The 16,193-nt window shown below is 44.4% G+C and overlaps 1 protein-coding gene across 1 annotated transcript in view; it reads left to right on the top strand.

Annotated features, from left to right (window-relative positions):
* Positions 1 to 16,193, top strand: part of LOC143805879 (cytochrome P450 2G1-like) — an 86,975-nt gene that overhangs the window by 38,069 nt on the left and 32,713 nt on the right. Inside the window, exon 5 of the mRNA XM_077285620.1 lies at positions 12,942 to 13,118. Within this exon, the coding sequence (XP_077141735.1) occupies positions 12,942 to 13,118 (177 nt within the window). The remainder of the gene's footprint in view (positions 1 to 12,941; positions 13,119 to 16,193) is intronic.

Genomic DNA, 16,193 nt, shown 5'->3' with positions numbered 1-16,193 from the left:
GCAGCTCTCCCTTAAATAGAATCCAAGCCGGATCATGCTCACGCCGGTCACAGCAGGGCGCGGGAGCACCGCTCACTACACAGGACATCGCAGGTAACATGGGGCATCCTAGGCAACCCCCGGTTTATTTTCTCCTATCAGGAGCGGTCTTACATATGCTATTTACTCCTACAGATTCAGACCATTGGCTGCTTCATGTGGATATTAATACCTTAATAGGTACCATATCCATCTCCACGGGCACATTTTCTTTACTTTCACATATGCTAACTCGCTTTTCACTATTCTCTACAGTGTAAGACTAATACTACTGGGACATTCCCCTTCTACCTATCACTCTCTAAACTGGAATAAGGTAATTACTACGCTACCTCAGTATGCTATCATGGGGAGTATTCACAGGTCATATGTTTGGGATCACAGATGGATCTAGTCATATGTGTTCCACCCTCTCTAATAGCCCGCTGTTTTTTTGTCTTTTGGATTGACGCACTACTCACAGTGTCACTTTTACCCACAGGGCACTCAGGATCATTACGTTACCCTGAGTCACTATATCTCGATGGTTCATTTATTACATTCTGACCCGTCACTTATATTGCGATTTATCTCTACCACTGGCATCGGTATATGGCAGAAGCTTTAGGTGGACCGATAAAGTCTATTGTAACACCAGGATGACCTTTTACGCCGATGTTTATGAGATATGTGTGTTTCGCCATTGTTTGCTATCATTTATTTATTTATTTTTTGTTTTGCGTGTTTTTTCTTTGTTCACAGCGATCACATGACAAAGGCTCTGGTTGAGCCGAAACGTTGTAAAAAGATCGCATAAGTTGTATATTCTGTTCCGCTCCCAGATTGTGTAAAATAAATTCACACTAAATTTTGTGTTAAAAAAGAGCGTGCGGTGAATCTTATATGTTACACCCCAGGATAGTGTTCACCTCGTAATTATCCGTATACGAACCCGATGTCCCGGCAGATGACTCGGAAATCCGGGACAAGTAAACGGCTTCAACAGGGACACATGAAAGGTGTCAGTGATACCTAGGTGTGGAGGAAGGGCCAGACAGTAGACCACAGGGTTAACCTGTTCGAGGACCTTGAAGGGACCCGAGTAGCGAGGTGCAAACTTAGTGGACTCAACTCGCAGCCTGATGTTATGGGCAGAGAGCCACACCAAGTCGCCAGGAGCAAAGGTCGGAGCGAGGTGCTGATGTGCATTGGTGGAGGACCTCATTCTCTCCTTGGAGGCCCGGATGGCATCCTGATTGTGGTCCCAAATGTCCTGTGCCTCCACAGCCCAGTCTGCCACCCTGGAGTCGGCAGAAGACACGGGCATAGGCACAGGAACCTGCGGATGCTGGCCATAATTAAGAAGGAATGGGGTCTGACCAGTGGAGTCGGCTACGGCGTTGTTTACTGCAAATTCCGCCCACTGTAGCTAGGATGCCCAGTCATCCTGCCTGGCTGAAACAAAATGTTGCAGATATGTGTCCAGGGTCTGGTTGGCCCTCTCTACCAAGCCATTTGTCTCGGATGATATGCTGAAGAGAGATTCAACTCAATGCTGAGTAGACGACAAAGCTCTCTCCAGAACCGAGACGCAAACTGGGGACCCCGGTCACTGACAATTTTGTCCGGCATACCGTGTAGGCGAAAGATATGTTTAATAAACAACGCTGCCAAAGCCCGTGAAGATGGTAGCCGTGGAAGAGGCACCAAGTGCACCATTTTGGAAAAATGGTCGGTGATCACCCAAATAATGGTGCAGCTATGAGACTTGGGTAAGCCCACCACAAAATCCATCCCACCATCTCTCAGGGCCTGTCTGCCACCGGCAGGGGGTAAAGCAACCAGCTGGCCGTTGTCGAGAAGACTTGTTCTTGGCGCAAGAGATACATGCCCAAACATAGTCTGCGACATCACGAGCCATATGCGGCCACCAATATGTCCTAGCCAGTAGCTCAGATGTCCTTTTGGACCCAAAATGTCCACCCACCCTGGATGAGTGAGCCCAAGAGAGAACCTCCGGACGCAGACTGAATGGTGCAAAAGTCTTGCCCGGAGAAACAGACTTAGTGAAACCAGGGCCACAGTTCTCAGGCTCTCGGTGGGGACAATAAACCGAGGCTCCTCATACTCCTCCTCAGATGATACAACAGAGCGAGGGAAAGCGTCAGCACGAATGTTCTTCTCCCCGGAAAGAAAGTGGAGGGTGAAATGAAACCGGGAGAAGAACAAGGACAATCTGGCCTGGCAAGAATTTAACTGCTGGGCTGTCTGCAAGTACACCAAATTCTTGTGGTCTGTGAAGACTTGGAAGGGAAAACGAGCCCCCTCCAAGAGATGTCTAAACTCTGAGAAGGCCAACTTCATGGCTAGCAACTCCCTGTCCCCGATGGAATAATTCCTCTCCGCTGGTGAAAAGGTCTTGGAAAAGAAGAAGCAAGGATGTTCTGACCTTGAGCATCCTTTTGAAAGAGGACTGCTCCAGCACCAACGGATGAGGCATCCACCTCCATTATAAATGGCTTATCTACATCGGGGCGATGTAGGATAAGAGCGCTAGCTCCCTTCTTGGTGAGGGCAACCAGGGGAGCTATCAAAGTTGAGAAGTGTGGAATGCACTGGCGATAGTAATACATGAACCCCATAAAGCGCTGCACTGCTTTAAGAGAATGGGTTTCCTGCCAGTCCATCACAGCCTGTAGTTTGGCAGGATCCATAGCTAATCCCTGGGCAGAGATGATATAGCCCAGGATAGGTAAAGACTCCTTCTCAAACACACATTTTTCCAACTTTGCGTAGAGGGAATTTGCCAGTAAGAGGTCGAAGACTCTGCAAACATCTCTCCGATGGGAGTCAATATCTGGAGAGTAGATGAGAATATCATCCAGATAGACTACGACCGAGGTGGAGAGCATATCCTGGAAGATGTCGTTCACAAAGTCTTGAAAAAATGGCTGGGGCATTACAGAGCCCGAAGGGCATCACCAGATATTCATAGTGTCCATCCCTGTTGTTAAAAGCTGTCTTTCATTCGTCCCCCTCATGGATGCGAATCAGATTGTAAGCACCCCGCAGATCTAATTTTGTAAATACCCTTGCTCCCCAAAACCGATCTAAGAGCTCAGATATCAGGGGCAGAGGATACTTATTCTTAAGGGTGATGGCGTTAAGACCCCTGTAATCTATGCATGGACGTAGTTCTCCGTTCTTCTTCTGCACTAAGAAGAACCCAGCCCCAGCCCCAGGTGACACTGACTTCCTAATGAATCCTCTTGCCAGATTTTCCTGGATGTACTGTGACATTGCCTCCGTCTCCGGGAGAGATAACGGATAGACTTGACTCCGGGGAGGCTCAGCACCAGGCAAGACGTCAATAAGACAGTCATAGGGGTGGTGAGGTGGAAGGGTCTCTGCAGCTCTTTTGGAGAACACGTCCGCATAGGGCCAATATTGCTTGGGGAGAGAGGATAGATCTGCGGGTACCTCAGTAGTAGCAATCTGAACACATTCCCTCTGACATCTACCCCCACAAGATTCACCCCATCCCAAAATTCTGCCTGTGGACCACTCTGTATGAGGAGAGTGGTACCGTAGCCAAGGTATCCCTAACAGGACCGCATCAATTCCCTCAGGAATGACGAGCAGAGATGTAATTTTCTGATGAGATGGCAACATGGACAGAGAAAAAGGGATGGTCTGGTGTGTTATCTGTGAGGGCATTGTCGACCCATTTACCACTCATGCGGTTACTGGTTGAGCTAACATTACCAGGGGAATTGTGTGACGTTGTGCAAAGGCAGAAAACATAAAATTGCCCTCCTCCACAGAATCCACACAGAGCTTTACCAAGTGGGTAAATGAGCCTATAATAATTGTCCCCTTAAAGGACAATTTGGAGGCAAATGTCGCCGTGTCTAGTGTACCCCCACCTACAACCACAAGACACTGACATTTCATCGACTGCTGGGGACATCTGGTGGCAAGATGTCCTGACTGCTGGCAAACATGACAAACCTGGAGCGCACGAGCGGTCCGGGAGTTAGATCCCGCTCGTGACACTACCATGGCCTCATGTGACTCAGAGGCCTGGACTGGAGATTCCAAAGGTTTGGCGAAGGTGGGAGCCAGCCGAAACTTCTGCCAACACTGGGCTCGCTCTAAACTCCGCTCATGAAAACGGAGGTCAATATGAGTGGACACGGCTATTAACTCCTCCAGTGTGGCGGGAATCTCCCTAGTGACCAGAGCATCCTTCACATGGTCAGCCAGCCCCCTCCAAAATATCGGAATAAAGGCTTTATCTGACCACTCCAGCTCAGATGCTAGGGTGCGAAAGTGGACGGCAAAATAGCTGACCAAGGACGAGCCCTGAGTCAGTGTCAACAGTTGGAGCACCGTATCATGGGTGACACGAGGTCCTAAAAAGACCTGTTTCAGAGTGCTCAGGAAAGGAGCACTCTGCACCACATGATCGCCACGCTCCCATAGCGGCATAGCCCACTCCAACGCCCTATCCGACAGGAGAGACACAATAAATCCCACCTTAGCCTGCTCTGTGGCGAAACATGCGGCCAGAAGCTCGAGATGTATAGAGCACTGGCTCATGAAACCCCTACAAGATTTACTATCACCAGAAAATTTTTCTTGCAGCGGGAGGCGAGAGGGTCGGTACAGGGGTGGCAGTGAACAAGGTTGCTGCAGCCACGCTAGCAGCCTGAACAGCTACTGCGGTAACATCCACAGCTGAGGTTGATTAGCACTGAAGCATTATTGGAATCTTATTAGAGGCATTGACACTTTATAAATTTGTTTTGTGAATATTTTACCTATACCTCTGCAAATGTTGGAGATGCCCATGATGTAGTATAATTCATATTTAAGCTCTATGGATTATTACTTTGTTTATGGATATCTCAGCTTTTTGTCATATTATTCACCAAAGCTACGTTTTTTCTGATATTTTTGCCTCCTGTGAGGGGTTATATTACCTAGGATCACCAAGGGATTATCAGTGTGAGATGACGGTGAGCAGGGGTGCCATAAATTGCATTCTTGAGTTAGGGTACCAACCTCTGAGGTTAGGAAGGGTACCGTATATACTCGAGTATAAGCCGAGATTTTCAGCCCAAATTTTTGGGCTGAAAGTGCCCCTCTCGGCTTATACTCGAGTCATGATCGGTCGTGGGGTCGGCGGGTGAGGACTGTCATATACGCACCTAGTCCCGGCGCTCCTGTCGCTGTCCCTGCCTGTCACACGGTCTTCGGGTGCCGCAGCTCTTCCTCTATCAGCGGTCACGTGGGACCGCTCATTAAAGTTATGAATATGGACTCCACTCCCATAGGGGTGGAGCCGCATATTCATTCCTTGTAATGTGCAGTAACGGTGACCGCTGACAGAGGAAGAGGCTGCAGTGCCCGGAGACCATCTGTCCGGGAGAAGGAGCCAGGGACCGCGCCGGAGCAGGTAAGTATGTCATATTTACCTGTCCACGTTCCACACGCCGGGCGCCGCTCCATCTCCCCGTCCCCTTGCTCTGACTGTGCAGGTCAGAGGGCGCGATGACGTATTAGTGTGCGCGCTGCCCTCTGCCTGAACAGTCAGTGCAGAGAGACGCCGAAACGGGACGCTGAGGAGCTGCGGGCAGCAAGAGAGGTGAGTATGTGTGTTTTTTTAATTTTATTACACCAGCAGCAGCAGCATTATATATGGCACAGCTTGAAATGGAGCATCTTATGGGGCAATAATGATCGCTATAGAGCATTATATATGGCACAGCTTGAAATGGAGCAACAATGATCGCTATAGAGCATTATACAGTATATGGCACAGCTTGAAATGGAGCATCTTATGGGGCAATAATAAACGCTATAGAGCATTATATATGGCACAGCTTGAGATGGAGCATCTATGGGGGTAGCTGCTGCATTTCCTACCCTAGGCTTATACTCGAGTCAATAAGTTTTCCCATTTTTTGTGGCAAACTTAGGGGGGTCGGCTTATACTCGGGTCGGCTTATACTCGAGTATATACAGTAATTAATGAGTGAAATTACTAAGGAAAGTATTAAGGTTCCTTTCCCTCCTCAAATACCTACAAACCCTAATTTGATATATGGCCTAGGATATTTACTTATTTGGTTATTTTTGTAGTGCCACTTATTTACAATTTTTGTATTTGATTTGAAACATACATCATAGTTACTTTTTTAATAAAGGTATTAATAAAGTATATATTTTTAATGGATGAGATTGTTTTCAGAATAGGGATTGGAATGAAGCGTGAGCCTTTGTTTCCTTTAATTCATAGTTAAAGGGAATCTGTCACCCCAAAATTCGCTTATAAGCTGTGGCCACCAGCATCAGGGGCTTATCTACAGCATTCTATAATGCGGTAGATAAGCCCCCGATTTAAACTGAAAGATAAGAAAAACGAATTAGATTATACTCACCCGGGGCAGTCCCGGTTTGGGTCAGATGGGCATAGGGGTGCGGGTCCAGCGCCTCCCATCTTCATACGATGACGTCCTCTTCTTTGCTTCATGCTGCTGCTCCTGCTCAGGCGTGCTTTATCTGCCTTGTTGAGGGCAGAGCAAAGTACTGCAGTGCGCAGGCGCCGGGCCTCTCTGACCTTTCCCAGCGCCTGCTCACTGCAGTACTTTTCTCTGCCCTCAACAGGGCAGATAAAGTACGCCTGCACAGGAGCCAGGGCATGAAGCAAAGAGGACGTCATCGTATGAAGATGGGAGGCACTGGACCCTAGGGTGTTCCATTTTTCCGAAGTTATGATTTTCATATGACTTTGCTTGAATCCTTGGTCTAAGTCATCTAAAAGATCCATGTAAAAAATTTTAGCGAAATCAATTAATATTTAGAGGTTGCACACTTTGATCACTTTTATCTGAAAGTACCGAAATTCATGAAAATTTATCATCGACATCACACTAATGTGTATGTTGTGTTTCTATTATGTTTTGCGGGTAGTTTAACTGAAAAAGAGTACTAGAAAGGGAATTTGGTTACTTGAAAAGGTGCCTGGTGGTAAATTTTTGGGAACTCAACTCCCTTCCAAGGAACACATGCTTTTAGTTTTTATTTACCATCACAAGGAAATGAAAGAAACACTCTCTTGTAGTGTTGAGCGATACGTCCGATACTTGAAAGTATCGGTATCGGAAAGTATCGGCCGATACCGGCAAAGTATCGGATCTGATCCGATACCGATACCCGATACCAATACAAGTCAATGGGACTCAAGTATCGGAAGGTATCCCTGATGGTTCCCAGGGTCTGAAGGAGAGGAAACTCTCCTTCAGGCCCTGGGATCCATATTAATGTGTAAAATAAAGAATTAAAATAAAAATTATTGATACACTCACATCTCCGACGCAGCCTGGACCTTACCGCTGTGAACCGGCAGCGTTCTTTGCTTAAAATGAGCGCGTTCAACACCTTCCATGACGTCACGGCTTCTGATTGGTCGCGTGCCGCTCATGTGACCGCCACGCGACCAATCAGAAGCCGTGACGTCATCCCTCAGGTCCTAAATTCCTAGAAGGGAATTTAGGACCTGAGGGATGACGTCGCGGCGTGTGATTGGTCGCGTGGCGGTCACATGAGCGGCACGCGACCAATCAGAAGCCGTGATGTCATGGAAGGTGCTGAACGCTCTCATTTTAAACAAAGAAGGCTGCCGGTTACCAGCGGTCATGTCCAGGGGCCTCCGGACAGGCGAGTATATCAATATTTTGTATTTTAATTCTTTATTTTACACATTCATATGGATCCCAGGGCCTGAAGGAGAGTTTCCTCTCCTTCAGACCCTGGGAACCATACACTGGAAACTTCCGATTCCCGATACCACAAAAGTATCGGATCTCGGTATCGGAATTCCGATACCGCAAGTATCGGCCGATACCCGATACTTGCGGTATCAGAATGCTCAACACTACTCTCGTGTGCTGCTAAATCCACAAGTATTAAACTAAAGGAAGTGTGGAAGAAAGCAAGCATCCCTGTCATGACACAGGAGAATATCCGAACTCGTATACACAAGTTATACAAGGAATATCAACATCTGGGTAAAGAGAAATCAAGAAACACTGACAAAGTAAATATGAAGCGGCAGATTTGGAAAGGTGATCTTGTTGAGCTATTTGATATTGCCAGGCAAAATGTGATATCCATGAATAGCGTACTAGAAGACGATAAAGCATTCCTTATGTCACAAAGAGAAGATTATATGAATTTATCAATGAGTGGTGTAGATAAGGTTCTTGCCTCACAAATTAAAAAGAAGAAAATAAATGCAGAAAAAAAGGAGGCATACAAGGAGAAACATTATAAAGAAATCGCCAAAATGAACAGTGGAACACTCAGTCTCATCTCCATCATCATCAATTCACGAAGAGTACAAATTTTCTGCACCACCAGTGAAAAAATCTTGTGCAGGTCGTAGATTAAAACATCTTGATCACACACTCATGGCTACATGGGATCGAGAACAACTCTCCATTCGACAAGCAAGTACTTCATTTATTGCAACTGCAAAAAGCCTTGGTCACAAAGTTTCATTCATTTCCATATCTCCATCTACAGTTTTTCGAGCTCGGGCGATTAACAGAAGACAAATGGCTGAGAACATGGAAAAGTCACTGTTTGAAAATCCTCCTCATTTAATCTTACATTGGGATAGTGAATTGTTGCCTGAGGGAGTGTCAAAACTCTAGAAGATAGAGCTGCTGTTCTTGAAACTGGAAAAGATTTTGAGCATTTGCTTGGCGTACCTGTTGCCCAGAAAGGTACTGGTGTGCTAATGGCTTAAGTTGTTATTCAGGAGGTGGACCGATTCACGCTACGTGACCTTATCATTGGTATATCTTTCGATACAACTGCATCTAATACAGGAATGATCCAAGGAGCATGTATCAGAATTGAAACTGAATTTGGGAGACCATTGTTGTGGTTGGCTTGCCGCCACCACACCCACGAATTAATCTTGAAAGGAGTGTTTGGTAACTGTTGTAACATCCCATCAAGTTGTCCTGACATCCAGATTTTTCAAAAGTTCCCAAATCAGTCGAAATCAGTTGATAAGAAGTCCTATTTCATGATGTTAGATGAAGAAAATCCCATTCAAGGTTTTCTAGAAGAACAACGTGTGAAAATAGTGGACTACCTCAACAATGTCTTGCAAGATGGCAGTCATCCAAGAGAAGATTACAAAGAGCTATTAGAACTATACACTGGTCAACAGCATTTTTGGTGCCAAAGATATTTCATCGAATTTAGGGTATTTTTGGGGTGCTGATTCTGAATATGTCATCAGTTTTGCCAGATTGGCTCAAGTTTTTGAGATTTTTGGTATCTTATTTATAGCACTTGTTGGTAAATGCGACGCATCATCTCATTAATTTCTTTGGATTAGTACTTGAACTGAGCAGTTCTCAATATAGTTTTGTGTTAATTAGTGTTCTAAAAGTTTGTTCATAGCTTGATTTTTGCACTAACTTTATGTTGTTGTCTGTTTTCCAGTGAAAAGCATGAACTCATCAAGAAGAAGTTGTCTTAACGATCCAGACTCATTCTGTTACATTTGTGGTGAATACACACTGCCAAAACATAGAAGAAACATAACAGACTTCGTAAAAAAGTGTATTTTGCCTATTTTGGGGTTATGCTTGGGGACCAAGACAAGTTTTGGGCACCACACATAGTGTGCAAAGCATGTATCGAATTATTACGAAAATGGAGCAAAGGACAAAGAAAAAGCTTCAAATTTGGTGTTCCAATGGTGTGGAGAGAGCCAAAAAATCATCATGATGACTGTTATTTATGGTAAACACAGGTACAGGCACATCTTCACAATGAGGGACAGGCCTTCTTGCAGATTCCATGTTACTCCCATTTTCATTTCTTATGCTTATTGAATCCTTGCACTTGCACTGCACAGAAATAACAGTCATCATGATGATTTTTTGGCTCTCTCCACACCATTGGAACACCAAATTTGAAGCTTTTTCTTTGTCCTTTGCTCCATTTTCGTAATAATTCGATACATGCTTTGCACACTATGTGTGGTGCCCAAAACTTGTCTTGGTCCCCAAGCATAACCCCAAAATAGGCAAAATACACTTTTTTTACGAAGTCTGTTATGTTTCTTCTATGTTTTGGCAGTGTGTATTCACCACAAATGTAACAGAATGAGTCTGGATCGTTAAGACAACTTCTTCTTGATGAGTTTATGCTTTTCACTGGAAAACAGATAACAACATAAAGTTAGTGCAAAAATCAAGCTATGAACAAACTTTTAGAACACTAATTAACACAAAACTATATTGAGAACTGCTCAGTTCAAGTACTAATCCAAAGAAATTAATGAGATGATGCGTCGCATTTACCAACAAGTGCTATAAATAAGATACCAAAAATCTCAAAAACTTAAGCCAATCTGGCAAAACTGATAGCATATTCAGAATCAGCACCCCAAAAATACCCCAAATTCATTAAAATATTTTGGACAACAGAAAAAAAAATTTTTTTTGTTGACCTGTGTAATTTCTATATCTTGGAGGCTGGGATGAAAAATATTTGAAATTTAGGGTTCCAGGGGCTCTGACTGAAGCAAGGTGGATGGCAAAGGCCATATATGTACTCAAAATTGTGCTATTCACTAAACAATTGCATATTTCTAATACCGAATTGAAAGGAATAAGAAAAGTAGTGTGTTTTGTCTGTCTAATATATGTCCGCTTTTGGCATGAGGCAGTTGTAAGTCGATGGGCTCCAAAGAATGATTTGGAGATGCTACAGCTTTTGCAATATTATCCAGATAAAGATGTTAGAGAAAGTGCCCTCACAGTGGCTAAGAGTCACATTTGGTATCTGTCAGAAACTAACATAGGATTGGCATTTTTGGATGAACGTATCAGCCAGGCTAAGAAGGATAAGATGTTTGAAAATTTAAGAATGAAACCTGCAAAGAAAAAGGAACTGAAACAGTTGGAAGGTAAAAAACTAGTTTTTGAAGGAAAAGACCTCAGCGATTTTGTTACAAGTAAAACAAAGACATTCTTTGAATTGAATCTTGGGATCCACGATGTAGAAAAATATTGCAGTGATACACTAAGAAGCTCCATCAATGCTTTTAAGGTGGTGAATGACACCACAGAAAGGGGCATTGCTCTGATAAAGAAGTTTAATAATTCAATCAGAGATGAACAACCGAAACAGTTCTTGTTAAGAGTTGTCAAGGATCATAGAAAAGCCGTCAACAAGCGAACAAAAGAAGGAGTCGCATCTTTCACAGCACATTAGTGTAAATCATTTAATACATATGATACTGCCTATCAATGTTACTGTTTATTGTCACTATTATTCTAAGTTTTTAATTGTTCGAATTTCTAATAAAAAATACTTAACATTGAAAATCTGTTTTTTTGCGTGCTTTTATTAAACTGATAAAAGTGTGCAACCTCTAAACATAGTTCAATCATCTTGAAAATTGGCATATATACTTTTTACATTAGTGAGACTCGGGGCGTAAGCAAAGTATGCAAAAATTTGACATTTTAATTTTTACCATACAAAATGAAACACCCTACTGGACCCGCACCGCTACGCACATCTGACACGAACCGTGACTGCCCCTGGGTGAGTATAATCTAACTCGTCTTTCTTATCTTTCAGGTTACATCAGGGGGCTTATCTACAGCAATATAGAATGCTGTAGGAAGCCCCTGATGCAGGTGGCTGCAGTTTATAAACAAATTTTGGGGTGACAGATTGCCTTTAAAGAAGTTGTCTACTAATTGAACATCCCCTTCTCATACCCCATGCTTGGCCCTGATAAAATAAAAAGGCTTATAATCACATCCTGTGATGGCGCCATTCCAGGGGAATCGGCACTCACGTTTCTTTGGGCTCTTGTGCAGTTGTTATGTAACATCAGCCTGGCGCCCAATCAGTGCTGGCATCACTGGCCCCACCTTCGGGCAAATCGAACATCATGAGGAAGTCAGGGCTGCGGCTGCTCTCTCACTTCCTCTTGATGTTTGATTTGTACATAGGCAAAGACAGGGAAGACAGTGCTGATTGGGCACAAGGTTCACCTGTCATAACAAATGCACAAGAGCCCCAGGAATGCGAGTGCTGAACTGCTGGAATAGCATGGCATAGAAGTGAGTATAAGCTTTTTTCATCTAATCGGCACCAAACATTTAGATCAAGAAGGGGTTGTCATAGCAGAGGACAACCTCTTTAAGTCATGCTTCAATCCTCAATATGAGGGTGACACTTCCCTTCTTAAGAGCTGGCTTTATGGATTTTGATTACCTTAACCTCTATGATAACAGGCGACTAATATGATTGACAGGACTTATTGAGGAATAGTTAGCCAAGTAATGGGTCAATAAGTGAAACATGGCAGGTTCAATGAACAATAAACTTTTAGGATGCCTTATTTAAACCGCCAGTTTCTGTGATTCTGACCTGGCTCCTTTCCTGATAGTATATTTAATTAACCTCTTTATGCCATATTGGATTGTCCCTAGAACTGTCTGACTTTTATATGTTCTTATTGTTACTGCCCGGCCTCCGGTTCTCAGACTCAATTTTCTGCCTTGGCTATTGGTTCCTATTTTGTCCTTCCAATCTCTCTGATTCTGACCTGACTTTTTAAATATTTCCTTCAACTCGCTTCACCAGCCAGCAGCTACTTTGTAAATGTTGCTGGATCCCTGCATCTATCAAAGACCAGGCTGGTCCTGGATCCTGCTGAACAAGATGGTTTGTGCAATGTCTGTCCATGAAAGCCCACTCATTGTAAAGTACATTGCAGGCTAGCCAAGTTTTTATAAGTAAACAGTTAAAGCTATCTTGGGTTCTACATATTTCATCTGCAATTATTTCTTTCTATTTCTTCATTGCAGTTGTATGATATCTTTCCTGGAATCATGTATTATTTACCTGGGCCACACAAAAAAATATTTAGTCTTCTCAAACCTCTTGAAGATGCTCTGGAAGAAGTAGTTAGAAGCCACCAAAAAACACTGGATCCAGCTTGCCCTCGAGATTATGTTGATTGCTTTCTTCTCCGCATGAAGCAAGTAAGTGGACATCTGAACATGACTGCAAATTCAATTTTTATGTTTTTTGGAAAACTCATATGTAAAGAATTATATTATAATAGGTTAGGCAAGATAGATATGCAATACACCCCTAATTGAAACTTATCTGGTCAAGGATAATCCAATAAAAAGCACTGACCTTCCTATCATACAGAGAGATCAAGGAACTGCTATGAGGTCCAAGATAAGGGGAGTGGCCTGACACTAACACTTTTTCATAGTGACATCCACTGTCAATATTCCCTACTTACCAATTCCCAAGGAACATATGGAGGCTTCTGGAAAATATAGATACAGTACCTCCCAAATTTGGAAAAACTCTACTTTGATGCCCCAGAAGCCTTCCAGCACCTCTGGAAAGCCATCTCCCCCAAACATTTTTCATTGATGCAAAACTGAGCTTTGGCATCCAGAGGCACCTTTCGGGAACAGTAAAGGAGCATTGCTGGGTCTTGACCTGCCAGAAAGTGGTGAGACTATGTAAGTTAAAAAATTATCTTATGAAGCTATTTTGAAAAGTTGGCAAGTGTGTTACATGGTATAGTAGGAGGGATCTATAATATAACGGAAGGAGCGTCACTCTGTCCGAAGCCTTTATGGACTGCGCAATCGCGACGCTCCTAGCGTTAGATTATAGCCAGTGTCCGTATTCTAGAAAAAAAAAATGGCGCCGGAAAGCGCGGACTGCGCAGGCGCCGATTCCGGGAGCAGGGGGACATTTAGGAACCGTAAATAGGGGACATGGGGACACGGTGGACTTGATCCCGCCCTCATGATGCTGTGGCAGTTCATGCCACAGCAATTTCTTACATACGCCACCTGATTCTGGGCCATGAATGTCCCTCTGCTCCCGAAATCAGCGCCTGCGCAGTCCTCGCTTTCCGGCGCCATTTTCTGGAAGACTGCATCTTCAAGAAAATGGCGCCGGAAAGCGTGGACTGGCAGGCGCCGATTCCGGGAGCAGGGGAACATTTATGAGCCGGAAACAGGGGGCGTGTGGACACGATCCCGCACTGATGATCCTGTGGCATGAAGTGCCACAGCAATTTCTTACTTACGCCACCTGATTCCGGCCCATGAATGTCCCTCTGCTCCCGGAATCGGCGCCTGCACAGTCCGCGCTTTCTGGCACCATTTTCTGGAAGACTGCAGTGTGTCTTCAAGAAAATGGCGCCGGAAAGCGCGGACTGCGCAGGCGCCGATTCTGGGAGCATGGGGACATTTATCAGCCGGAAACAGGGGGCATGTGGACAGATCCCGCACTCAGGATGCAGCAATTCAAACTTACGCCACCTGATTCCGGGGCCATGAATGTCCCTCTGCTCCCGGAATCGGCGCCTGTGCAGTCCGCACTTTCCGGCGCCATTTTCTTGGATACTGCAGTGTGTCTTCAAGAAAATGGCGCCGGAAAGCGCGGACTGTACATGCGCCGATTCCAGGAGCACGGGGACATTTATTAGCCGGAGACAGGGAGCACATGACAGGATGGGGCGCAGGATGGGAGACATGACAGGATGAGAGCAGCACATGACAGAATGGGGGCACAGGATGGAAGCAGCACATGACAGAATGAGGGCACACACATGAAAGGATGGGGGTGTAGGATGGAGCAGCATATGACAGGATGGGGGCGCAGGATGGGAGCACATGACAGGATGGGGACGCAGGATGGAGCAGCACATGATAGGATGGGGGCCCAGGATGAAGCAGCACACGACAGGATGGGGGCGCAGGATGGAGCAGCACATGACAGGATGGGGGCGCAGGATGGAGCAGCACATGACAGGATGGGAGAGCAAGATGGGAGCAGCACATACCAGGATGGAGACTATATACCAAAATAAATGCTCACCACCCGGGCGTAGAACTGGTTCAATAGCTAGTATAGATATATCTGGTGGCGGTCATCTGTACAGAACTGGACCAAAGTGAAGGGACCACTGCAAACAATAGCTCTCACTCTGGTGGATCAGGCTTGTCCAAACATTACACAGCCGTTCATTTGATGTAATGCTACATCTTCTCTCCATAGTTTTATCATGTTACTTACTATCAGACTATGAATATGTAGAGAGAGACCCCATTGTATCAAAGGAAAATCTCAGAACAAAGTGAGATTTGGACTAAAAAGGTGTGCATATGTAGTTTTTGAATATTTACATGCCTATATATGGTGGAGCTTCATTGAGAATCAAATTTCTAGCAACAACAAAGAAGAATCTAGAGGTAATCAAATTTTCCCAAGATTCAAACTTGCCAAAGTGCCCAGATTTTATAAGGAAATTAGACTTGCAGCAAAGTTACTGTTTGCAAATTGAATGTCTGTGCAGACCCCAAATCAAAACAACCATGGGAGTAAATAAAAAAAATTATTATTCATTGGTGGCGCTGTCTCCAGAGCCTGCAGTTTGGTTCTCAGCTCCTCTTCTTTTCCTCTTTTCCCTATCCTCTTCAGTTTCTTCAGTCCTGGCTTTGGCTCCATTTCAACTATACATCTGAATGAAAACACTGTGTGTTGAGACATCATGGGGCTAGATCAAGATGGAAGCCATGGTCTGGATTGAAGAGAACAAGTTGCATGCAATAGGAAAAGGGAAAAGAAGAAGGACAAAAAAGAGGCTATTGGACACCGCGGGACAGGTGAGCAAAGAGGTGTATACTATTCTTACGGTTTTGCCTTGCCGTCTGCTGTTCAGCAAAATGGCAACCGAAGCTTGGTGCCATTTTTCTGAATTCACGTAGAGTGAATTGAAAAGTATCTATGTTCTAAGGAATGCAAATTTGTGGAAATGAGAATTAAATTAGACATGAATACATTTGTCCATCTCCAACCACAACCATTGTTTTATGTCTATATGGACAGAACCCAAAAAAATAAAAAACAGCCCATCATCCTTCAAAGGAATAAGGTATCGCGCTAAAGCAGATTGGAAATATGGGTATACCACAATCCTACCACATTCACAGACTGTTAATAATAAGGATAACAATGTGGATAGCAACCGTATGCAGAGTTAGTGAAAGCGACTCCGCTCCTTACCTAGGTCGTGTAAG

This window comes from Ranitomeya variabilis, chromosome 2 (assembly GCF_051348905.1).
Source record: "Ranitomeya variabilis isolate aRanVar5 chromosome 2, aRanVar5.hap1, whole genome shotgun sequence".
NCBI lineage: Eukaryota > Metazoa > Chordata > Amphibia > Anura > Dendrobatidae > Ranitomeya > Ranitomeya variabilis.
Note: the sequence above shows the minus strand (reverse complement) of the source record. Positions and strands in the feature narration are given on the sequence as shown.